We start from the raw sequence: 25062 nt of genomic DNA, 5'->3' as shown, positions 1-25062 counted from the left end.
GATGAGAAACCGGATACATTTTCAGAGCTGCTAGAAACAAATCGTGAGTAAAAAAGACTTACTTTTGGCAAAAAAGCTGGCCACAATTTCTGCAGTGGTGTCGCCTCTCAGTCAGGGAGAACCTCACAGCACATCCTGAGCAGCTGTCCATCCCTTCGTCCTTTACCCAGTGGTCAGCAGCAGAGCGGCCGGGTTGATCACTTACAGACCAGCTGAACACCCTTCCTCTGCTGTCTCCTACCAGTATCCTGCTGTGATCCCTGCAGAACATGGTAAAAGGGAATCATCACAGATGTAGATTTGTTTGCCTTATCTATACATTATGCCAAAAGATAGCTGCTGGCATTTAACTTTTTGATAATCAATAATATTCTCAATTATCTTGGATAAAAGTACTTGAACTTATAAGTATAAGTATCTTAGATCATTTTGAAAAAAAATATATACAGGTTGAGTATCCCTTATCCAAAATTAAATCACACATTTTTTGTTCCCCTTCTCAGATAATGACACATATATATATGTATATTACATTATATATCTATATAATATATCTATATATACACATAATATATAATATATATGTCATTATCTCAGTAGAGGACCCAAAAATGTGCGATTTTTAATTTTGGATAAGGGATACTGAACCTGTAATCTATATATATTTTGAAATAAAAAAAAAAATCTGTATCGTCAATTCTATTTCAGTGGATTCTATTTACTTTCTATGAAAACAAATAAACAATCCATTAATGAGTACCATCAACCAGGATGCATTTAATTTACCGGCTGTCGGGATCCCGACGGTCAGGATACGGACGCCGGAATCCTGACAGCTGGTAATGCCGCCAGCCGAAATCCCAGTGCAACAGGGCTATTCCCACTCGTGGGTGTCCACGACACCCATAGAGTGGGAATAAATCCTGTGGCGAGAGCAGTGAGCCCGCAAGGGAATTCTTAGCGCTCGCCCCGTCGCTGTCGAGATTTTGACGGCCGTCATCCCGCCCACCGGTAATCCATACCGAACCCCCATCAACCAGAGACTGAAGCAGCCCACACACACAGGTTTTAGTACTGTAGATTGATTTGCTTATTATGACCTTATTTACAAACTAATACACAATGATCTAATGCGAGACAACAGAGACTTCACTAGTCCCTGTAAACAAAGAACGGATTGTGCCTACAGCAAGATCATCCACTGGACAAGCTGCATTTCTTATGTATGAGAATACAAACATGAGTCTCAAAGGTCCAGGCTGTCCATTCACCTTAGCCTGTACAGAAAATGGTGTCCCTCCCAACTGGAACATGCAAGTGTCCTTGATGTCCATGGACACAATGAACTTGACCTGTTCCATGCTATTAATGAAAGCCCACATGGACTCTGGGCCTGCTTCAGAGGTGGACGCAGTCCGGGTCAGTGCTGCGTCTTTGGTCGCATCGAATCAGAGAATTTATGCTAATGCTGCAGAGACCCACTGCCAGCTTCTCAGACCCACTACTTGTGTCCAAAGACAAAACATTGGATCTCCACTGTGTGGGCCATTGGATATCTGCGCAATCCTAAGGTTGCTTAGAATGTCCAGCTGCAGAGCCCAGTGATCCTGCATATGACGATACAGCCCGACTTCTGTAATCCTCAGTTTTCAAACTCACTCTCCGTCTCTGCCTGTCAATCAGACTGCGGCTAATTCAACATTGCGACTGGAGCAGCAGCACCATCACAGTACATGTGTGATGTGTGAAAATAAAATAAAGATGAATTGAATCGGGCTCTTTATCTTGAACACATCCATTAACATGACATTTAGGAAGTTCAGAATAGGTTGTAAGGAAAAATCTGGTTTCTAGACCAGAAAAATAGATTTGAGTAAAAATTTAAACTTTTCTGTTGTTCCAGAGTAACTACTCCTGTGGAGGAAAAGGAATGAGTGGCTTCCCATAGAGAATTTTCTGTTGTACTGCACAGGAATATAGGAAGATCTGTACTGAGTGGTGACTTCAGAAGAATTAAAACGTATCCCAGGTTGATTAGCCAGACATAAGTGGTCCCGGGCGAGAAGCAGATGAACCTCCTACCAGACGAGAACATAAGTAGGTCACCAGCTCATCATGTCCTACCTCTCTGCTACTCACTGCATGGAGTGCATGTGCAGTTTACAGATTCCTCACACCTTCACGTAGGGATGAAAAGAATCCCCATCTTTCCACAGTAATGTTGGTTACAGTCACATGGTTACAGTATATTTGAATTACTGACACTCACTTGGAAATCCCTAGTGCAGTGATCTCTGCAGGATGAGCGTTGTCTTTCCGATCAAATGATGTGTGCATAGTAAGTTTACTTCTAAATACTAGCTGCCGTTCCCACCTGTATCCTGAAATACAGAACATAACATGCATGAGACAAAGAGCCACACACCACATTATATGGGAAATATACGATATACCCCCGGACGGGATGCTGGCAGTCATATGACCAACACCGATATCCCAAAGCAGAGAATCTGCTTAACCCTCCCCCAATCTTCCCGCATCCTAACCGGAACCCCCCTCCTTCCCAGCCTAACCCTAACCCTCCCCGGTGGTGCCTAAACCTAAATTAGGCCTATAGTTACTGCCATCCATACATATAACGTAAAAGTTACAATAACCTCAATAAAAGGTGATTAATACTGCTTTTGTAATCATAATACATTCAGGGGTATATTAACTAAAAGTCAATTTGGGTCGATGTTGATTGATTTTTTGTCGATGTTTGCTCGATCATTGATTGATTTTGTGGTTCAGGGTCTAAATCACACATTTACCAACAGATGATTTTTGACATAATTTTAAAAAAACATTTAAAAAATCTGTCAGTAAATGTGGGATTTAAAGGTATATTTACTAAAAGTTGATCTGAGACGATTTTTGGTCGTTGTCTGGTCGATTTTGTATTTCAGTGTCTAAATCCCACATTTACTAACACATGATTTTTATTTTTTATTTTTTTTTGAAACAATGTTAAAAAAAAAATCATGTTAGTAAATGTGTGATTTGGAACCTGAAACACAAAATTAATCAAATATCGACCAAAATTGATCAACATCGACTTAGTAATTATACCCTTAGATCTCAAACAAGCTGCTTTAAATAAAAAGATATACAGCGCTAATTGACACAGTGAATTCTAAAAGTATAAGTATTTAATATAAAAAAATTATGAATAAAAATTATTTTAGACAATTTAAAAAACCTACAATTTAAGGTATAATATGTCTCAATATTGACTTCAGGTGGACTAGAAGATCTGCTTATACTGACACCAAGTATGCTGGGCACTCATCAACATAATTGAACCAACACATATACAGTCATAATAGTGGACCAGATGTGAGATAATTCATCCAATTGGATGTGGTTACCGAGTCTGTGTTCCGTTTAAAAGAGGCTCCCGTAGAGTACAAGTCCGTGTGGCAACGGCAACAATTGTTGGGGTCCTGGTTCACAGTTCACTCGGAACTCGTGTTCCATTGAGTGGGTTCTCCTATGGATATAGTAGGCAATAGCAATGCCAGTAGGAGTCCTGGTTCACGGAGACAGGAAGAAACAAGGTCCTGGCTGTAGGTGGTGGCGTGATGATGGTGCTGGTCAGCAAGTGTCCACACAGGTCTTTACCTAACGCGTTTCGCTGCTCCAGGCAGCTTTGTCAAAGCTTTGACAAAGCTGCCTGGAGCAGCGAAACGCGTTAGGTAAAGACCTGTGTGGACACTTGCTGACCAGCACCATCATCACGCCACCACCTACAGCCAGGACCTTGTTTCTTCCTGTCTCCGTGAACCAGGACTCCTACTGGCATTGCTATTGCCTACTATATCCATAGGAGAACCCACTCAATGGAACACGGAGTTCCGAGTGAACTGTGAACCAGGACCCCAACAATTGTTGCCGTTGCCACACGGACTTGCACTCTACGGGAGCCTCTTTTAAACGGAACACAGACTCGGTAACCACATCCAACTGGATGAATTATCTCACATCTGGTCCACTATTATGACTGTATATGTGTTGGTTCAATTATGTTGATGAGTGCCCAGCATACTTGGTGTCAGTATAAGCAGATCTTCTAGTCCACCTGAAGTCAATATTGAGACATATTATACCTTAGATTGTAGGTTTTTTAAATTGTCTAAAATAATTTTTATTCATAATTTTTTTATATTAAATACTTATACTTTTAGAATTCACTGTGTCAATTAGCGCTGTATATCTTTTCTTTTCTTCTTGGTATTTAAAGGGTTTGACTACCCCTTATTTATCCAGCTGCTAGGAGAAACACACTCATCACAGCGCCTGTATATATACTTGTTATATATTTTCTCAAGCTGCTTTAAATGAATTGAAAAAAATTGACTTAGCTATATGATTAGCTAACCGAAGCTACAGAATGTAGAAAAGTGATGGCAATTACCAGTTTTCAGTTTGTTATAGTTCCGGATTTCGGGCTGAGTCGTTTGACCACCACTTTGGACTTGTGGGAACTGTACTTTTGATTGACCTTCAGAATAGTTTACAAAGATGAAGCCATCTTTTTCATCCAAGCTCAGCTGATCTGACCAACGTCTGGAGTCATCAGAGCCATTGTCTACTGACCATGCTGCTAATCCAGCCCTAGCAGAGGATGCCCTAGGCCGGTGGGTGACATTGCCAGGTTGAGGTTGGATGTCCTTTGACCTAGTATCCTGGCTTGAACTTTGGTCTTCTACATCTGAGTCGCTGCTGTCGTCATCCTGAGCTTCATGACCTGTTTGCCAGAAAATAAGTAATAACTGCACTGTATGTCTTTGAAAGTTAAGAAAAATATCCCAAGCTGATGATGGGGAAGGATTTTTTGGGGAAAAAAGGTAGCAAATACCTAAATGTGTTTCTGAGCATTCATCTGGCATTTCCATGGTATCAGCAGGTTCTGGAGCTGGGGTCTCTGGTACCTGTAAAAACTCCATCCTCCAAAACTAAATTGGAGGGGGAAAAGTACATTTAGTGGAATACTACAGTAACAAAATCACATTAAAGAGGGAAATAACACTAATATATAATTATGAGATATATAAATTAGATAAAACCTTACGCTGGAGTTTAGAACATCTTATTAACTTAGCAGCATTTCCAGAAATGACAGGCCCCGTGTGTGCAAGGCCTACTAGTAGCCCCCACAGAGCTCCTGAGGTAGGGAATGATCATATATCTCCCTGTAGTGCTGGCAAAGTGATAAAAGAGAGCAGTAAAGTTCATCCCGGCCTGGTGGAACTTTACTACAAACAGATCTTCTCCACAGCAGATCTGGCACCTATACTGCACTCAGCTATAAGGAATGCAGACTAAGGGGGTATTCAATTAGTGCAGTTTTTTCAACCAGTTGAAAAACTGCACTTTTTGTCAGTTTTTAGTCTGAATTTACATTCTACCTATTCAATGCCCATGCCGTTTTTTTCGACTGGTCGAAAAATCCGGCACTGGCGAAAACCACATGTATCTGCGAATTCATCGCTGATACACATGTTTTGGAGAATTTCGTCTGTTTGGCACAATTTTTGCCCATGACGATTTGACAAAAAAAAAAAAAAAAAAAAAAGACAAACAGCTGGGCGAAAAATGGATTCAAAAACGTGTGAAAACGCCCACAACTGAATACCCTGTGTCGAATTAGTGCCGTTTTTTTTCGACTGGTCGAAGAAAACGGAACATAATTGACTATCTCCCTAAGTCATACTCTCAAACTATCCAGAAGGAGTAGAGCAGCTGGGCAGATGAAGGGCAGAGCCTCTAAGCAGCGCCAATCTGATTGGTTATGGAGTGCTTTGCTGCATTTATACAGTACTTGTATAATTCTGCTGCACAGTGGCAGCAGTGTAACATGGTGGGTGCAAGGTGGGCTGCTCTGCACACCCTGCTCCCACTGGATATATGTCTCTAGGAGCCTCTGTCTGGTACATGAAGAAAATGTGACACAGATCTGGAGCTCCTGAATGTGCAATTACGAAGATTGGTTTTACAGCTACTATCTAATATGTGAACAAATGCACTATAGCGGGGGGATGCCGGCAGCATTCACTTACACGGACGACTCCATCTGAATGTCCTGTGACAAAAACGTTCTGGGTGTCCCATTCATTCATTTCCGATAAGCAGCAGCACAGGATCTGTTGACTTCTTCCGGTAAACGTATTCACACTGACGATGGGGTTACCGTTTATGCTCCAGACATGTATGTATGTACCGGCACATGACACTATGTCCCCCTACAAACAGCAGGAAAGGATAATGTGTTATATACTGTAGGTCTAACATTTTGTCTAATTAACAGTGGAAAGAAAAAAAAGGTACAACTCTTAAAGGGTTTAGAAACTGACTCCCCCTGACACCCCATTTCAGGTTATAGTCATTCCAAAACTACAATATCTACTTATTAAATCATGCTCTCCTCAATCCTCTTGTGCAGTCACTACTGTTTAGTAAACATTGATTTCACGTACATTCAAATATGTGTAAAACATTACACCTACTAAACCTTTCTTATGCCAGTGTTTATCTCTTCCAATCTCTGTGGTCATGATGAGGTGACTATAGATTGAGAAAAGCCATGTGAAACATATTCTGTGGTATAACACGAGATGTGTGGTTTCCTAGCATGAAATAGCCCTGCAATAACACATTGGCATGTGTTAAACTAACTTCTCAACAGTAGAACGTTATTCAGTTTTGTGCTTAAGTACACCTAAATGATGGGACCGTACTTATGTCCTACAGGCATCAGTATACTATACTGGGGGACTCTGTAACTGTATGTAAAGTCAAAAAAAAGTTTAATGTTTCATTAGGACATAATACCCACTGTGACTGCTGGCTATTATTATTATTATTATTATTATTATTATTATCCTTTACTTATATGGTGCTACGAGGGATCCGCAGCACCCATTACACAGTACAGAACATATTCAAATGAGCAAACAAGAAAACAGCTCTTACAGTTCAAGACAATATAGGACAGGTATAGAAAACCCGGGGTTAGGTGCCATCAAAGGGAGTATGCAGTATAAGATTGTGTAAGAAAAGGAAAGGCACATGAGGAAAGAAGTCCCTGCTATTGTGAGCTTACAATCTAAAAGGTGAAGGGCTAACATACCGGGGTGACACAGAAGGGGTAGACAGTGAGCATAGACAAGAGGGTTAGGAGGAGAGTTGGCTGGGTTTGGTGAAAAAGTGGGTCTTGAGAGCCCGTTTGAAGTTTTGTAGAGAGGTGAAGATGATCAGCTCAGTCTTAGACATGTTAAGTTAGAGAAAGCGCTGGGACATCCAGGAGGAGATAGCAGAGACAGTTGGAGATAGGAGTGAGGAGAGCAGGGGAGGGGTCAGGTGAGGAAAGGTAGATTTGAGTATCATCTGCGTAGAGATGATATCAGTGCACATGTGTCAGTTTTAGCAGATAATCATTTTTAAAGAAACATTTTCAAATGTTTATTGAAACGTCATTTTATTATCTGTTTTTAACAATATCATATAGCCACACAGACACTCACTGTTAACTCGTTTATACAGAGAGCCGACACTGGAGCTCTGTGTCCTCGTAACTGGGTCACAAATGACAGTTTGTTCAGGTCCCAGATGATGCATGTGCGGTCACGTGATCCACTTACGACTATATGATAGGCTAGCGAGGCAGTCAAACATGTCACTGTGTCTGTATGTCCAATCAGAGCCTGCAAATCACACAAAGATAAATGTATAGGATGGCCATGTTATTTTCTACTCACCTTGTTGCATATATCTTCCATTGAGAATGCATTAGCTACATTTTGCATGGAACACCACATAAACCAGAAACTATACGGTGTCCCATAGATCCCCAGGTTAACAGAATGATGCAGATTCACTGTATGTTTTGTTTGTTTTTTTCTTAAAAAAGGAAGTCAATTTCACTAAAGCCCCATACACACAGGGGAGATGTGTGCTGAGCGATCTAGCACGACCGCTCAGCATACATCTCTCCCCTAACTCACACACAGCGCGAGCAGTGGAGTGAGCGATCTACTAGATTTGGCATACATGCCAAATCTAGAGTCAGTGATGGGCACACACACGGAGAGATACGTGCTTAATTTCTAAGCAGTCTAGTCAGATTGCTTAGAATTTAAGCAGGGATCTCTCTGTGTGTACCTCCCTTAACAGAATTCTAATAACATTTTCATTAATGACAAAATAAAAAATAATACAAGTCAGTCAATCATAGCACAAGTTAGTACACCTTTATGATAGGGTAAATGTTTCAAAGCTAGAAAGAATCAAACAACCAATCTAAAATAGAATCTCAACCCATCTTTTGGGTAGAACTCACATAAGCTGGGTGCACCTTTGACTGATATATTATCTGTTCGATCGAACGGACGATATGTCGACATCGGATTGGGCTGCAGGCTCGTTGGCGAGCAGTGCTCGCCACAGGTTCTATTCCCATTCTATGGGTGTCATGGACACCCATGAGTGGGAATAGTCCCTTGTAGTCGGCATGCAGATTATCGTTATTTTAGTTGTTTGGGATGCAGAGGGAAATTATGCGACCGTCGGCCTCTTGACAGTCGGTCACATAACTACATCCCCAAGAGAAAATAGCAGAGACGTCGCCATAGATTTTGGATGCCAACAGAGCTGATGAGATTACCTAGAGGACGTATAGAGGGAAAATGGCAGAGGTCCAAGAACAAAACCTCGGGGGACACCTACTGTTAGTGGAAGTTGTGGAGAATTGGAATCATGACAGAAGACAGAGAAAGAATGCTTAGAAAGGTATGAGTACAGCCAGGAGATGGCAGTGTCATGCAGACATGAAACGTAATACCTTTAATTAACATGTCGGCAAACAGCTTTTCCACTCCATGACAAGTGCTTTTACTAACCTGCTTCAGAGTGAGTGATTTCGCCTTTTCTTTTGACGTTCCCATTTCCCAGACGCAAATCACAGTACTAGTTCCCCCAGTGATAACCATTTTGGGGTTTGGGCAAATGGCACATAATATCTGTCCCCATTCAGATAAACATTCGTAGACAACGACAACCTGCAAGACAAGGCATATACATGGTGCCAAAGCAGATTACAGGTGGGATCCAGATATTTTATTTACCTGGTAATATGTCATAAAGACCATAACGTCCTTTATCACTGTGGAAAAAGTCGGTGACAGCTACAAACCTTGTCGGACTCATACGTTCCCAGTCTGCAGCTGAGATCTGCATAGCCCCATGCAAACGTCTTGTTCCACGCAGGAGGAATGAGGACCTTGTTCTGCTCTACAGCCAGAATCCCTTTATCTGTGCACACAATCTGCCCAACCGGCTCCTTCAGTTCTTGGAAAAAGACAATGAAAGTACAGGTTGAGTATCCCATATCCAAATATTCCGAAATACGGAATATTCCGAAATACTGACTTTTTTGAGTGAGAGTGAAATAGTGAAACCTTTGTTTTCTGATGTCTCAATGTACACAACCTTTGTTTAATACACAAAGTTATTAAAAATATTGTATTAAATGACCTTTAGGCTGTGTGTATAAGGTGTATATGAAACATAAATGAATTGTGTGAATGTAGACACACTTTGTTTAATGCACAAAGTTATAAAAAATATTGGCTAAAATGACCTTCAGGCTGTGTGTATAAGGTGTATACGAAACATAAATGCATTCTGTGCTTAGATTTAGGTCCCATCACCATGATATCTCATTATAGTATGCAATTATTCCAAAATATGGAAAAATCCGATATCCAAAATACCTCTGGTCCCAAGCATTTTGGATAAGGGATACTCAACCTGTATAGACTTAATATAGGGATGTTGCCAAATTCACAACTGGCAAAATCTGTTCTATAAATCATTAGAGGTAGCACATAAAAATAATTCTAAGACTTATAAGGCTCCCACACAGTGGGGGGAATGTCACAATGTGTCCATTCTAAAGCAGTGCATTAGACAAGTGTAAAAAGCTAAGCATACACTAAGTTAAACAGTGCCATTTTTCAGGAAGCGGCAAGCACCACAGTAATGTATAAACTGCCACATGCTTAGGGACATTACCTCAAATACGTAATATTAACAGTTTGTATTTACTGGCCTGTATGTTCGAGTTTAACTGCTCCAAATAGCAAAATAAATCCTATTTCTACCAAGTCATGGTATTGATAGATCATTCTAAGATGTAGATGTGGCGCCACTACCTTTCACTGGAGCTAGAGAGGGCCTTAGATTGTCCAAATGGTGGAAAAATATCTTGTCACATGCAGATCCCACGGGCATAGAGACTGAGGACATGTCTCCATTCATCCGACTCCTGACGCGTTTTGGTGGATGCGGCTTTTTAAATAACTGAATAAAGACAGGAGGAAAACAATGATCAGTTCTGTCTTACAAAATGAGTTATAAAAAGGAGCTAAATATTTGTTCTAAGTTTACCAGAGGAAAAAGTCCAAAAGAAAAAAAAAATGATGGTTTAGGAATTTTGTACATTTCTGTGAGTTAGGGAAAATATTGGCTTGTTGATACAGGTAACATTGCTACTTACACACTGTGACTGCAAAACACCTTTTACTATGAGAAACAGGCTGATTAATCATTCAAAATGAGGCAAGCTCAATATCGATAATAGTTTTATCTATTTGTTTTATTGCATTTACAGACTAAGAGGGAGATGTACTAAGCAGTGATAAAAGTGGAGAAGTCAGCCAGTGGAGACGTTGCCCATGGAAACCAATCAGCATTGACTTACCATTTATAATTTGCATACTAAAAAAGTATACAGAACAGCTGATTGGTTGCCATGGGCAACTTCTCCAATGGCTTATTTCTCCACTTTCATCACTGCTTAGTACATGTCCCCTTAAGGGAGAATTCAATTTCGGTGCAATGTCATATTATGATAGTCAAAATGCGCCAATTTTACTGCACGCCTCTATAGGCTACAAGGGAAACTGTTAATATTACTAGCCGCAAAGTGCTTTTACATGATCACTGTGGAGCCACTTTGTGGCCATAATGCTGAACTGAATTCGCCCCCCTAAGATATAACAAAAGCATTCAGTACCCAATTCAACAGGCTGCTTTTGTGGGTCCAAGCACATCTATGAAGGCAGGAGTAACACTACACAGAAAACTGCACAAAGTTCACATAAAATGGCTTCCATTCTTTCCTTCATAAATACTTTTTAGATTATGCAAATCAGGTTTTAATTTACCTGCTTGGGAATCTGCCCAAAATTGTTAATAAAGCCTATGGTAGCCGTCTCTTTCAAAGGGTCGTTTATGTTGTAGATATCCACTTGACCTTCGTAGAAGAGGTGATGAAAGACATTGACAGCATCCACAGCAGCCGGCCCCTGCTGCTTGTACCCAAAGATCAGGTCTATCCATTCATGCAGGTGGGCACTGACGTAGTCACATTCCAAGGCCTGAATGAACAGTAGCAAGCTTCATGCTGAAATCTGTGGCACATTGTCTGCACAAAATGCTACACATTCTCCTGTATATTTATACATGCTCACAGTTGCAATAATCAGTAACACACAACAAAAAACAAATCACTTTAAAAAATAAAGAAAACAATTCTCCTGTTCACTCTCAAGGGGTTCCTTGTAAAGAATGCTAATGCCTTATCCTATCTAAAAAACGTCATTTTATGATTTGAAGCAAGAAGATAAATACACTTATTCCAACTTTCCAATGCAGGTGTGCAAAAAATTATTACTTATTTATTTAATCAACCAACACAACCATTGTACAAAGATTATTTAAAAAATAGGGTAAAGATCAAAGGATAAAGAATAGCATGTAGTTATATTGGATATTCCAATGATGACAATTAAAAAAAAAAAAAAATGTCAAATACAAACAAAAAAAAACTTGCAGCATGTACTAAAAGACGGCCACAAAGTCGCCTCACTCTATAAAGTAATCTAATCCATAGATGAGGCTACAACTGAATAGTATTTTGGCATATATCACTTAGGCTCTTCCTGACTCATGAGACATGCACTTTTTAAAATGTACAAACTGCGTTTTCAGGAGTACGATTGTGTCCTATAAAATGGCCGCCTTGACTTATCTTTATTGATAATAGCTTTTCACACTACAAATTGGAGTCTCAACATTTTTTCTTGTAGTTTGATTGCATCAATATGTGTTTAAGTAATTGATGATCTATGTCAGATATTATCAACGCTGAGCTGTTTATGTAACACAGCCAAGGTGCACAACCATTATTACATGTCTGTCTGACTTAGACTACATATATTTCCTACTAACAGAAGTGCATTAGCCTTTCATTAAAATATACAAAAACAGTGTACATGAAAAATGCAGCAAGAATTCATTATTATTTTTGCGTTACCTCTCTGTGCACACGTATAAATTCCCTTGGGTCTCCTTTAGCCCATGGTGGCAGTATAACATCACCAAGCTTTGTTCCATTTTGTTTATAGCCTAAATAAATAATTGACATAATATATCAGTGTATTCATTAATTCATATTATACAAAGTTATGCTTAAAATGAATACATGAAAACTAACATATCATTATTTGATATTGCAGAAAGTAAATTTTACTCACCCAAAACCCGCTGCTTCTCAACAGAATATTAAATGTTCACCTTTTACTGAAACTGTGCCTCAAATGTAGTTTCTAAATATGGTAAACTAACATCTAATGTAAGGAAGCAGTGACACTGCAATTAATACTAACTTGTTCAGATGGAAAACTTCTTAATATTTAGTACAAAAGTTTAGATGTAATCATCCTAAATAGTACACATAACATTCACAATAAAATAATATAGAGCCCAGTTATGAGGACTTCATGTGTTATTCACGTTAGCACCTTAAGCATTTCCCAACTACCAGTGCTTCAGTCAGTCAACATAGCATTATAAATTGGATGACTCAAGCAGCAACATGATGAGGAGGGAGGAAGGCCTGATGTTACGCTCGGTGGCAACAACAGAACCCACATTTGTGAGGTCCACAATTATCAGTATCCTCCAAGTGCAAAGAATTTGGCTACTCAGAAAGTAAACATACCACTACTACAGCTACAGGGGTGTCCAATCACTTTACAAAAATAGACTATTTGAAAAGTTACATTTTTCTTTCATTTTTCCAACCACATCATGCTTCTTAGTAAAATTTCCCTTTAATAATCCAATTTCTGATAATGTGATCAAGCTGTTAATAAGTTAACCATACCCAGATCAAAGTTGTTGGAATTGAGAAGAAACTCTGGTAGGTAAAAGAACTCTGGAATCAGTTCCTTCACGTCGGCCATGTTGTGCTTGGATGCAGAGTACCAGGCCTCGCGCACACTGTGAAACATCCGATCAGCCAGGTCAAAATGGCCACCCTGTGAAAGAAAATATGGACAATTGTGATGTAATATACCCCAATGTTAAACTATATAACAAGATAATTGTCTTCCACGATTCATTTGTTTGTGGTGCATGCACATGGGCCTCAGCCTGCGTTGGCCATCTGCTTGAGTTGATGAACAGAATGGAATGTTGATCATAGCTCCATATGTTTATCGAATGGACCATCACACAGGCATTCGGGAGAATATAGGATGAGAAGCAGCTTATATTGCTTACTCCTTGTGTTAACAGCCCATCTGCATATACCCTTAATAACTATGCATGATATACATTATATATTACTCAGGACACATACCTGAAGTCTGAGGAAAATCTGTGTAAATGGCTCCATTCGAACTAGATAAGATGCTACAATCATAGCAGAGCTATAATGGGTCCCATAGTGATACGCGGGTGTTTCTCCTATGTGAAAAAAATGAGAATATTAAAACGTATTGTGGTGTTTGCCAAAATGTATTTAGTAGGCGATAGCCACATAATGACCCGTTTAGCAGAAAATGTATTATACATGCCGGCCTCGTTCAGTCACTCTACAGAGTCTTTTCTACATGTTTCAGAAGTTCTGACTATGGCTTAATTACTAATAATAAGATTTTACTTACCGATAAATCTATTTCTCGGAGTCCGTAGTGGATGCTGGGGTTCCTGAAAGGACCATGGGGAATAGCGGCTCCGCAGGAGACAGGGCACAAAAAGTAAAGCTTTTCCAGATCAGGTGGTGTGCACTGGCTCCTCCCCCTATGACCCTCCTCCAGACTCCAGTTAGGTACTGTGCCCGGACGAGCGTACACAATAAGGGAGGATTTTGAATCCCGGGTAAGACTCATACCAGCCACACCAATCACACCGTACAACTTGTGATCTAAACCCAGTTAACAGTATGATAACAGCGGAGCCTCTGAAAGATGGCTTCCTTCAACAATAACCCGAATTAGTTAACAATAACTATGTACAATTATTGCAGATAATCCGCACTTGGGATGGGCGCCCAGCATCCACTACGGACTCCGAGAAATAGATTTATCGGTAAGTAAAATCTTATTTTCTCTATCGTCCTAGTGGATGCTGGGGTTCCTGAAAGGACCATGGGGATTATACCAAAGCTCCCAAACGGGCGGGAGAGTGCGGATGACTCTGCAGCACCGAATGAGAGAACTCCAGGTCCTCCTTAGCCAGAGTATCAAATTTGTAAAATTTTACAAACGTGTTCTCCCCTGACCACGTAGCTGCTCGGCAAAGTTGTAATGCCGAGACCCCTCGGGCAGCCGCCCAAGATGAGCCCACCTTCCTTGTGGAGTGGGCCTTTACAGATTTAGGCTGTGGCAGGCCTGCCACAGAATGTGCAAGTTGGATTGTGCTACAGATCCAACGAGCAATCGTCTGCTTAGACGCAGGAGCACCCATCTTGTTGGGTGCATACAATATAAACAACGAGTCAGATTTTCTGACTCCAGCTGTCCTTGCAATATATATTTTTAATGCTCTGACAACGTCCAGTAACTTGGAGTCCTCCAAGTCACTTGTAGCCGCAGGCACTACAATAGGCTGGTTCAGATGAAATGCTGACACCACCTTAGGGAGAAAATGCGGACGAGTCCGCAGTTCTGCCCTGTCCGAATGGAAAATCAGATATGGGCTTTTGTAAGATAAAGCTGCCAGTTCTGACACTCTCCTGGCCGAAGCCAGGGCTAGAAGCATGGTCACTTTCCATGTGAGATATTTCAAATCCACCTTCTTTAGTGGTTCAAACCAATGAGATTTTAGAAAGTCCAAAACCACATTGAGATCCCACGGTGCCACTGGAGGCACCACAGGAGGCTGTATATGTAGCACTCCCTTAACAAAGGTCTGGACTTCAGGGACTGAAGCCAATTCTTTTTGAAAGAAAATCGACAGGGCCGAAATTTGAACCTTAATAGATCCCAATTTGAGACCCATAGACAATCCTGATTGCAGGAAATGTAGGAATCGACCCAGTTGAAATTCCTCCGTCGGAGCACTCCGATCTTCGCACCACGCAACATATTTTCGCCAAATTCGGTGATAATGTTGCACGGTTACTTCCTTCCTTGCTTTAATCAAAGTAGGAATGACTTCTTCCGGCATGCCTTTTTCCTTTAGGATCCGGCGTTCAACCGCCATGCCGTCAAACGCAGCCGCGGTAAGTCTTGAAACAGACAGGGACCCTGCTGAAGCAAGTCCCTCCTTAGAGGTAGAGGCCACGGATCTTCCGTGATCATCTCTTGAAGTTCCGGGTACCAAGTCCTTCTTGGCCAATCCGGAACCACTAGTATCGTCCTTACGCCTCTTTGCCGTATAATTCTCAATACTTTTGGTATGAGAGGCAGAGGAGGAAACACATACACCGACTGGTACACCCAAGGCGTTACCAGCGCGTCCACAGCTATTGCCTGCGGATCTCTTGACCTGGCGCAATACCTGTCCAGTTTTTTGTTGAGGCGAGACGCCATCATGTCCACCATTGGTCTTTCCCAACGGGTTACCAGCATGTGGAAGACTTCTGGATGAAGTCCCCACTCTCCCGGGTGAAGATCGTGTCTGCTGAGGAAGTCTGCTTCCCAGTTGTCCACTCCCGGGATGAACACTGCTGACAGCGCTATCACATGATTCTCTGCCCAGCGAAGAATCCTTGCAGCTTCTGCCATTGCACTCCTGCTTCTTGTGCCGCCCTGTCTGTTCACATGGGCGACTGCCGTGATGTTGTCCGACTGGATCAACACCGGTTTTCCCTGAAGCAGAGGTTCTGCCTGGCTTAGAGCATTGTATATTGCTCTTAGTTCCAGAATGTTTATGTGAAGAGACGTTTCCAGGCTCGTCCATACTCCCTGGAAGTTTCTTCCTTGTGTGACTGCTCCCCAGCCTCTCAGGCTGGCGTCCGTGGTCACCAGGATCCAATCCTGTATGCCGAATCTGCGGCCCTCCAATAGATGAGGACTCTGCAACCACCACAGAAGAGACACCCTTGTCCTTGGAGACAGGGTTATCCGTAGGTGCATCTGAAGATGCGACCCTGACCATTTGTCCAACAGATCCCTTTGGAAAATTCTTGCGTGGAATCTGCCGAATGGAATTGCTTCGTACGAAGCCACCATTTTTCCCAGGACTCTTGTGCATTGATGTACAGACACCTTTCCTGGTTTTAGGAGGTTCCTGACAAGCTCGGATAACTCCTTGGCTTTTTCCTCCGGGAGAAAAACCTTTTTCTGAACCGTGTCCAGAATCATCCCTAGGAACAGCAGACGAGTTGTCGGCATTAACTGGGATTTTGGAATATTCAGAATCCACCCGTGCTGTTTTAGCACTTCTTGAGACAGTGCTAATCCCATCTCTAGCTGTTCTCTGGACCTCGCCCTTATTAGGAGATCGTCCAAGTATGGGATAATTAATACGCCTTTTCTTCGAAGAAGAATCATCATCTCGGCCATTACCTTTGTAAAGATCCGAGGTGCCGTGGACAATCCGAACGGCAGCGTCTGAAACTGATAGTGACAGTTTTGTACAACGAACCTGAGGTACCCCTGGTGTGAGGGGTAAATTGGAACGTGGAGATACGCATCCTTGATGTCCAAGGATACCATAAAGTCCCCCTCTTCCAGGTTCGCTATCACTGCTCTGAGTGACTCCATTTTGAACTTGAACTTCTTTATGTACAGGTTCAAGGACTTCAGATTTAGAATAGGCCTTACCGAGCCATCCGGCTTCGGTACCACAAAAAGAGTGGAATAATACCCCTTCCCTTGTTGTAGAAGAGGTACCTTGACTATCACCTGCTGAGAGTACAGCTTGTGAATGGCTTCCAAAACCGTCTCCCTTTCGGAGGGGGACGTTGGCAAAGCAGACTTCAGGAAACGGCGAGGTGGATCCGTCTCTAATTCCAACCTGTACCCTTGAGATATTATCTGCAGGATCCAGGGATCTACCTGCGAGTGAGCCCACTGCGCGCTGTAATTTTTGAGACGACCGCCCACCTTCCCCGAGTCCGCTTGAGGAGCCCCAGCGTCATGCTGAGGCTTTTGTAGAAGCCGGGGAGGGCTTCTGTTCCTGGGAAGGAGCTGCGTGTTGCTGTCTCTTCCCTCGACCTTTGCCTCGTGGCAGATATGAATAGCCCTTTGCTCTCTTATTTTTAAAGGAACGAAAGGGCTGCGGTTGAAAAGTCGGTGCCTTTTTCTGTGGGGGAGTGACTTGAGGTAGAAAGGTGGATTTCCCGGCTGTAGCCGTGGCCACCAAATCTGATAGACCGACTCCAAATAACTCCTCCCCTTTATACGGCAAAACTTCCATATGCCGTTTTGAATCCGCATCGCCTGTCCACTGTCGCGTCCATAAAGCTCTTCTGGCCGAAATGGACATAGCACTTACCCGTGATGCCAGTGTGCAGATATCCCTCTGTGCATCACGCATATAAAGAAATGCATCCTTTATTTGTTCTAACGACAGTAAAATATTGTCCCTGTCCAGGGTATCAATATTTTCAATCAGGGACTCTGACCAAACTACCCCAGCACTGCCCATCCAGGCAGTCGCTACAGCTGGTCGTAGTATAACACCTGCATGTGTGTATATACTTTTTTGGATATTTTCCATCCTCCTATCTGATGGATCTTTAAGTGCGGCCGTCTCAGGAGAGGGTAACGCCACTTGTTTAGATAAGCGTGTTAGCGCCTTGTCCACCCTAGGAGGTGTTTCCCAGCGCTCCCTAACCTCTGGCGGGAAAGGGTATAATGCCAATAATTTCTTTGAAATTATCAGCTTTTTATCAGGGGCAACCCACGCTTCATTACACACGTCATTTAATTCTTCTGATTCAGGAAAAACTATAGGTAGTTTTTTCATACCCCACATAATACCCTGTTTAGTGGTACCTGTAGTATCAGCTAAATGTAACGCCTCCTTCATTGCCAAAATCATATAACGTGTGGCCCTACTGGAAAATACGGTTGATTCGTCACCGTCACCACTGGAGTCATCGCCTGTGTCTGGGTCTGTGTCGACCGACTGAGGCAAAGGGCGTTTCACAGCCCCTGACGGTGTTTGAGTCGCCTGGACAGGCACTAATTGATTGTCCGGCCGCCTCATGTCGTCAAACGACTGCTTTAGCGTGTTGACACTATCCCGTAGTTCCATAAATAAAGGCATCCATTCCGGTGTCGACTCCCTAGGGGGTGACATCCTCATATTTGGCAATTGCTCCGCCTCCACACCAATATCGTCCTCATACATGTCGACACACACGTACCGACACACAGCAGACACACAGGGAATGCTCCTAACGAAGACAGGACCCACTAGCCCTTTGGGGAGACAGAGGGAGAGTTTGCAAGCACACACCAAAAGCGCTATATATATATCAGGGATAGCCTTATAATAAGTGCTCCCTTATAGCTGCTTTGTTATATCAAATTATCGCCATAAATGTGCCCCCCCCTCTCTGTTTTACCCTGTTTCTGTAGTGCAGTGCAGGGGAGAGACTTGGGAGCCGTCCTGACCAGCGGAGCTGTGAGAGGAAATGGCGCCGTGTGCTGAGGAGATAGGCCCCGCCCCTTTTCTGGCGGGCTCGTCTCCCGCTATTTAGAAAAATTAGGCAGGGGTTAAATATCTCCATATAGCCTCTAGGGCTATATGTGAGGTATTTTTAGCCTTTATAGGTAATCATTTTGCCTCCCAGGGCGCCCCCCTCCCAGCGCCCTGCACCCTCAGTGACTGCCGTGTGAAGTGTGCTGAGAGGAAAATGGCGCACAGCTGCAGTGCTGTGCGCTACCTTTTGAAGACTGCAGGAGTCTTCAGCCGCCGATTCTGGACCTCTTCTGTCTTCAGCATCTGCAAGGGGGCCGGCGGCGTGGCTCCGGTGACCATCCAGGCTGTACCCGTGATCGTCCCTCTGGAGCTTGATGTCCAGTAGCCAAGAAGCCAATCCATCCTGCACGCAGGTGAGTTGACTCCTTCTCCCCTCAGTCCCTCGCTGCAGTGATCCTGTTGCCAGCAGGAATCACTGTAAAATAAAAAACCTAGCTAAACTTTTTCTAAGCAGCTCTTTAGGAGAGCCACCTAGATTGCACCCTTCTCGGCCGGGCACAAAAATCTAACTGGAGTCTGGAGGAGGGTCATAGGGGGAGGAGCCAGTGCACACCACCTGATCTGGAAAAGCTTTACTTTTTGTGCCCTGTCTCCTGCGGAGCCGCTATTCCCCATGGTCCTTTCAGGAACCCCAGCATCCACTAGGACGATAGAGAAATTGCATTAACTTGCAACTAATTATTTAGTAACAGCTTTTTATACAGCGCTCACATATTACACAGTGCATTGCAGAGAATACTTATATTAGGACCCCGCTCTAGTGGAGTTTACAATTATTTATTACTACATTTTATTTACATGGCATCACAGTGCTGTACATAGAGGTAAAGCAAACAACAAAGTGCATGAGTAACTAAATGATAGAGACAAGAACATAACTTTACATATATACATAATAGCAGTCCTCAGATTACATAATTATGTGGATAATACAAAGCAGAGAGGGCTTTGCTTGTGAGATCTTGCAAACGAAAGGGGATATGGGTGGACACAAAGAGTGTGAGGGACACAGAGTTTAAGAGAGCAGGGGATGCAAATTAGGAGAGATGATGGTAGGCTTCAATTTAGAAATGTGTTTGGGAGCAGCACGGGAGAAGTCCTGAATGTGAGAGTGGGAGGAAGTAGTCGGGGAGGAGGTGGACATTAGCAGAAGGAAGTGGGCAGGAGGGAGTGTGAATGAAGATGAAGATTGAAATGTAGGGAGGAGCAGAGTGGCTAAGGGCTTAAGGAGTGAGAGAGAGTAGTGGGGCAGGGAGCCAGTGGAGTGACTGTCAGGGGGCAGCAGAGGTACTAAAGAGAACCAAGTCTGAAAAAAACAAGGAGGGAAGCAGAGTTAAAGATTGATTGAAGAAGGGCGAGGTGGGACATGGGAAGACCAGAGAAAAGTAGATTACATTCCAAATTCTCTACCACATGGACACACAATGGGATACATTATTGTCATAAACCATTTAATGTATCAGTAGGTCTTTGGATTTACAGTGAACTCCAGCAACCAATCAGCATTAGCTTTTATATATATATATATATATATATATATTGCAAATAGATAATGTAAGGAAGTATCTGACTGCTTGCTGCAGTTTATGTAATTGCTAAGAATGTGGGTCAATACTTGAGATTGATTCTAAGTAGTATGCACTTAGTAATGCTATTGGTTCTCCCGATAAAGCTTTACAAATAAAATACTTCTCAAGTACATACAGTACATGACCACTTTTATGTTTATTGCAGGTAGATAAACGATTGCCTATTTCTGAAGTGTCTTCCCATTACCTATCTCTGGTTAAGGCAAATGACCACAACACCTGAAACTTATAGAAATGGTAATTATTTTATAGGACTCTGCAGCTTACCTGAAGGGAAAGCGTGGATTCATCTGTTGGGTTGAATCTGTGCCTTCCTATTCCCCACCCTTATAGAGTCAACTATGTATGGTTCTTTAGCCTCATATGGAGTCTAATAAAAATTGATTGCTGGCACACTGACAATTGGGGCACCATTGTGTTAGTGTGAAAGTTTTGTATTTTAGTTTTATCTATACAATTTATAACAAATGTTGCAGCATACGGGACACATCTACTAAATTAAAAGAAAATGGATGAAATAAAACCACAAGAACTGCTCTTGTGCAATGCTGGGAATATAATGTTACACAAAGAGGTTTATTTTTGCTCTAGTCTCCTAAACACATAAAGCACAATAAATATTTCTAAGCGACCCAATTTACATTATGCCAAAATGTCAGATGACAAATAAAAATGTAATTTTTATTTTATTATGAAGTTATATAGCGCATGCATATTTCACAGCGCTTCACAGAGAATATTTACTCATTCACATCAGTCCCTGCCCCAGCGGAGCTTACTATCTATGGGGGTAATTCCAAGTTGATCGCAGCAGGATTTTTGATAGCAGTTGGGCAAAACCATGTGCACTGCAGGGGGGGGGGGGCATATATAACATGTGCAGAAAGAGTTAGATTTGGGTGGGTTAATTTATTTCTGTGCAGGGTAAATACTGGCTGCTTTATTTTTACACTGCAAATTAGATTGCAGATTGAACACACCACACCCAAATCTTACTCTCTCTGCAAATGTTATATCTGCCTCCCCTGCAGTGCACATGGTTTTGCCCAATTGCTAACAAAAATCCTGCTGCGATCAACTTGGAATTACCCCCCATATTCCCTACCACAGGTTTTGGAAAGAAAGAGGCCTATAGCAATACATTTGTATGGGTGGTCTTCAGTATGCCGAGTGACGGGATCCCGGCGCACAGTATACCGGCGCCGGAATCCCGACAGCCGGCATACCGACACTTATTCTCCCTCGTGGGGGTTCACGACCCCCCTGGAAGGAGAATAAAATAGCGTGGCGCGCGTGCCCGTAGTGCGCCACCGGGCCCGTAGCGTGGCGAGCGCAGCGAGCCCGCAAGGGGCTCATTTGCGTTCGCCACACTGTCGGTAAGCCGGCGGTCGGGCTCCCGGCGCCGGTATGCTGGTCGCCGGGAGCCCAACCGCCGGCATACCATACTGAACCCCATTTGTACATATGTTATTAGCTCTGTTGAAAAATGCCTCCGAAAACAATAAAGATGTTTAGCGATAACCATTTTCCTACAACAATCAAACAATTGCTACAGTATCCTTTCCATTGTTGTCCTGTGAGCGCCTATAATAGGTAATGCCACCTTAATACTAACAATAAACACAGCTACTTACCATTAGGATCTTCCCAATCCTTGTAACGCTTCTTATACTGTGCAAGTCTATCATCAGTTTGTGCTCCCATTGGCTTAGACAGGTTTCTAAAAGTTTTAGGATTTGTCAAGTCCAGCTCCTTTAAGGGAATATAGAAAACCCATTTTACTACCAGCAAACAGTCTTATATTCATATCAACTCAATGATATAGTTAAAACTAAAAGGAATTATACCAGTTTGAAGACCTCAAACGTGTTTTTAGTACAATTGCCAATACAACCTAATTGCAACTGTGGCTTTGGAATTTTCTCACCAGTCACATTCACTTTCTATGTCCTTGGTGAAATTAGGATCTTAACTTTGCAGAGCAATTAGTGGGGAGGATTGTATAATACAATCTTTTAGCTTTGTAAACTAGCAAAAACCTATTGGCGTTTCTATCATGGATGCAAAGTGTGTGGTGCACACAGGCCTCTGGGTACAGGGGGGCCACACCACACACACTGCACCCATGTTGTCTTAATACTTACCTGTCCGGAGTCCTGCTGCGGGCGCTGCAGCAGCAAAAACACAAAATGTCCGCCACAATTGCGCAGTATGTAGTCTCCGGACCATGGTAGGCGCCATTTTACGGAGACCTGCGCATGTGCAGTAGACTCTGGCACAAAGCCGGAGCCTACAGCGCTATGGAGAGGAGGGGTCCTTCCTGGAGTCTGCACACGGGCCCCTTCCTCTCTTAAAATGCTCCTGCCACAAACATTGAACATACTTGCATTCCCATAGGAAATGTATCCCTTATAGTTGTACAATTCCTCCAACAGAATTTAGATTGGGAAGGCCACAATTTTTGGAGCTTTACTGAGGTGAGATATAACTGATGTAGTAATTTAAATCGTAATTCAGTATGGTTACGACATTTAGACAAGTAGTGCGCATTATCACTCCTTGTCCTCAACAGGTACGATTCGTGGAACTACACATACCAGCAAGTTTTATTGCATCTGCTGATTATCTCAAATGAATACCATGAATGCATAGTTTGGGTGCATTAAAAAAGAGTTTTGTATTGTATTTTTTCCCTTTGTAAAGATTTAGTTGTCTGCTTTGTTGGTATGTAATGCTTGTTTGTCTAAGCTAATTTATTGCCTTAGCTTTGAAGTGGGGTTGTATTGGGAGACGTTTGCAATTATTGCATTCACATGGCTATTGTTCCTATTTAAAGTCTAGTATAAGGCTGGTAACCGTCGGCTGGTAGTGCTTCCATAGAAGTGCTGACATAAAAGTGTTATTATAAAATTAGCGTTATACCTGCGTTAAACAGAAGGAAAACATAAGGGAAACATCAGCACACCAACACTACCACAAATGGACTGCCTTAATGCCTCAAAAGTATGCCATTCATCTTATGCATATTATCTGTCTTTTTAACCTATGAAAAGGCATCCCCAATCTGCACACTACAGTTCTCTCTTATACAAACTCATGTTTTTTGATGTAATTATTTGCTTGTGATTATCATTGCATGTGTGGGGAAGTTGCTCAGTGAAACAGTTTATTATTGCATGCTGACTGTTGTTTACCTCCTTTGATCATTTGGCCATTTGTGGTCAGGTGTATTATATCTTTATATTTAGTGAGGTGTAGGCGTGGTGTAAAGGACAGAGTATGATTACTAATTAGTAAAAGAAAACAAATACCAAACACGGAGCAACATCACCAAACAGGTAATTTCAACTTTAAACTTGTCATTTACTTTGTACTTTCTCGACCTGGCTACTAGTAACAGATGCACAGGCAAAATTCTTAAAGCTATGTGTGCAAATGCTAGGAGCTTAGGAGACAAAATTCCAGAGCTAATTGCAATAATGACAAGGGATAACCTGGATATTGTGGCAATTACAGAGTCATGGTGCAATGAGAATCATGACTGGGACATAGCTATACCAGGATATAATTTATTTAGGAAGGATAGAATGGGAAGAATAGGAGGAGGGGTAGCAATGTATGTGGAAAAAAGCATAAATGCTACTTTAATACAAAATATTGAAGTCAAAACTGAGGCCCTTTGGGTCACCACAAAAACCGGGGAGAAGGATATTATTCGCATTGGGGTGATCTATAGACCACCAGGCCAGGGGCAGGATTTGGACAGGAACCTATTTGTTGGACATCACTAAAATGGCTTTAAAGGGAGAAGTCATAATCGTGGGAGACTTTAATTTACCTGATGTAAATTGGGAGGGGTCTTTTGCAAGTTCAGCTACAAGTGGCAAATTTCTAAATTCCTTACAGGGAGCATCTTTCAAGCAATTGGTGAGGGAGCCCACTCGCAAAGACTCAATATCAGATTTAATTCTCACAAATGGTGACATGATATCAGACATATATGTGAGTGAGCACCTGGGATCCAGTGATCATCAAGCAGTATGGTTTAGTATAAAGACAGGATCAAACTCCTGTCACACAAAAACAAAGGTGTTGGATTTTAGGAATGCTGACTTTGCAAAAATGGGGAGATGTTTAAGTGATTCATTGGCGGACTGAAGGGACTTGGAAGGAGCGCAGGAGAGGTAGGAAAAACTGAAAGGTGCAATACTAAGGGCAACAGACCTTTGTATCAAAAGGGTTAGGAAAAGTACCAGGAAAAGGAAACCAGTGTGGTTCACAAAAGAAGTATCAACTAGTGTGAAAGCAAAAAAGATGGCTTTTAGGAAATACAAACATACTCAAAATAATAACGACATAGAGGTGTATCTTGACAGACGGAAGGATGCTAAGAAAGTGATCAGACGTGCAAAGGCAGAAGCTGAGA

The 25062-nt window shown here is 42.2% G+C and overlaps 1 protein-coding gene across 9 annotated transcripts in view; it reads right to left on the bottom strand.

Moving 5' to 3' along the window:
• WDFY3 (WD repeat and FYVE domain containing 3) overlaps positions 1 to 25062 on the bottom strand; it is a 462687-nt gene that overhangs the window by 3850 nt on the left and 433775 nt on the right. For all 9 annotated transcript variants that reach the window (XM_063919895.1, XM_063919894.1, XM_063919893.1 and 6 more), the window contains 14 exons: positions 22271 to 22388; positions 13748 to 13854; positions 13271 to 13424; positions 12419 to 12510; positions 11268 to 11480; positions 10254 to 10401; positions 9233 to 9387; positions 8940 to 9098; positions 7566 to 7745; positions 6102 to 6284; positions 4901 to 4997; positions 4457 to 4789; positions 2270 to 2381; positions 63 to 260 (listed from right to left, as the gene is read on the bottom strand). In XM_063919895.1, the coding sequence (XP_063775965.1) occupies positions 63 to 260; positions 2270 to 2381; positions 4457 to 4789; positions 4901 to 4997; positions 6102 to 6284; positions 7566 to 7745; positions 8940 to 9098; positions 9233 to 9387; positions 10254 to 10401; positions 11268 to 11480; positions 12419 to 12510; positions 13271 to 13424; positions 13748 to 13854; positions 22271 to 22388 (2249 nt within the window). The remainder of the gene's footprint in view (positions 1 to 62; positions 261 to 2269; positions 2382 to 4456; positions 4790 to 4900; positions 4998 to 6101; positions 6285 to 7565; positions 7746 to 8939; positions 9099 to 9232; positions 9388 to 10253; positions 10402 to 11267; positions 11481 to 12418; positions 12511 to 13270; positions 13425 to 13747; positions 13855 to 22270; positions 22389 to 25062) is intronic.

Source organism: Pseudophryne corroboree, chromosome 1, assembly GCF_028390025.1.
Source record: "Pseudophryne corroboree isolate aPseCor3 chromosome 1, aPseCor3.hap2, whole genome shotgun sequence".
Taxonomy (NCBI): Eukaryota; Metazoa; Chordata; class Amphibia; order Anura; family Myobatrachidae; genus Pseudophryne; species Pseudophryne corroboree.
The sequence above is the reverse complement of the archived record's forward strand: the minus strand, read 5'-3'. Positions and strand labels throughout refer to the sequence as shown.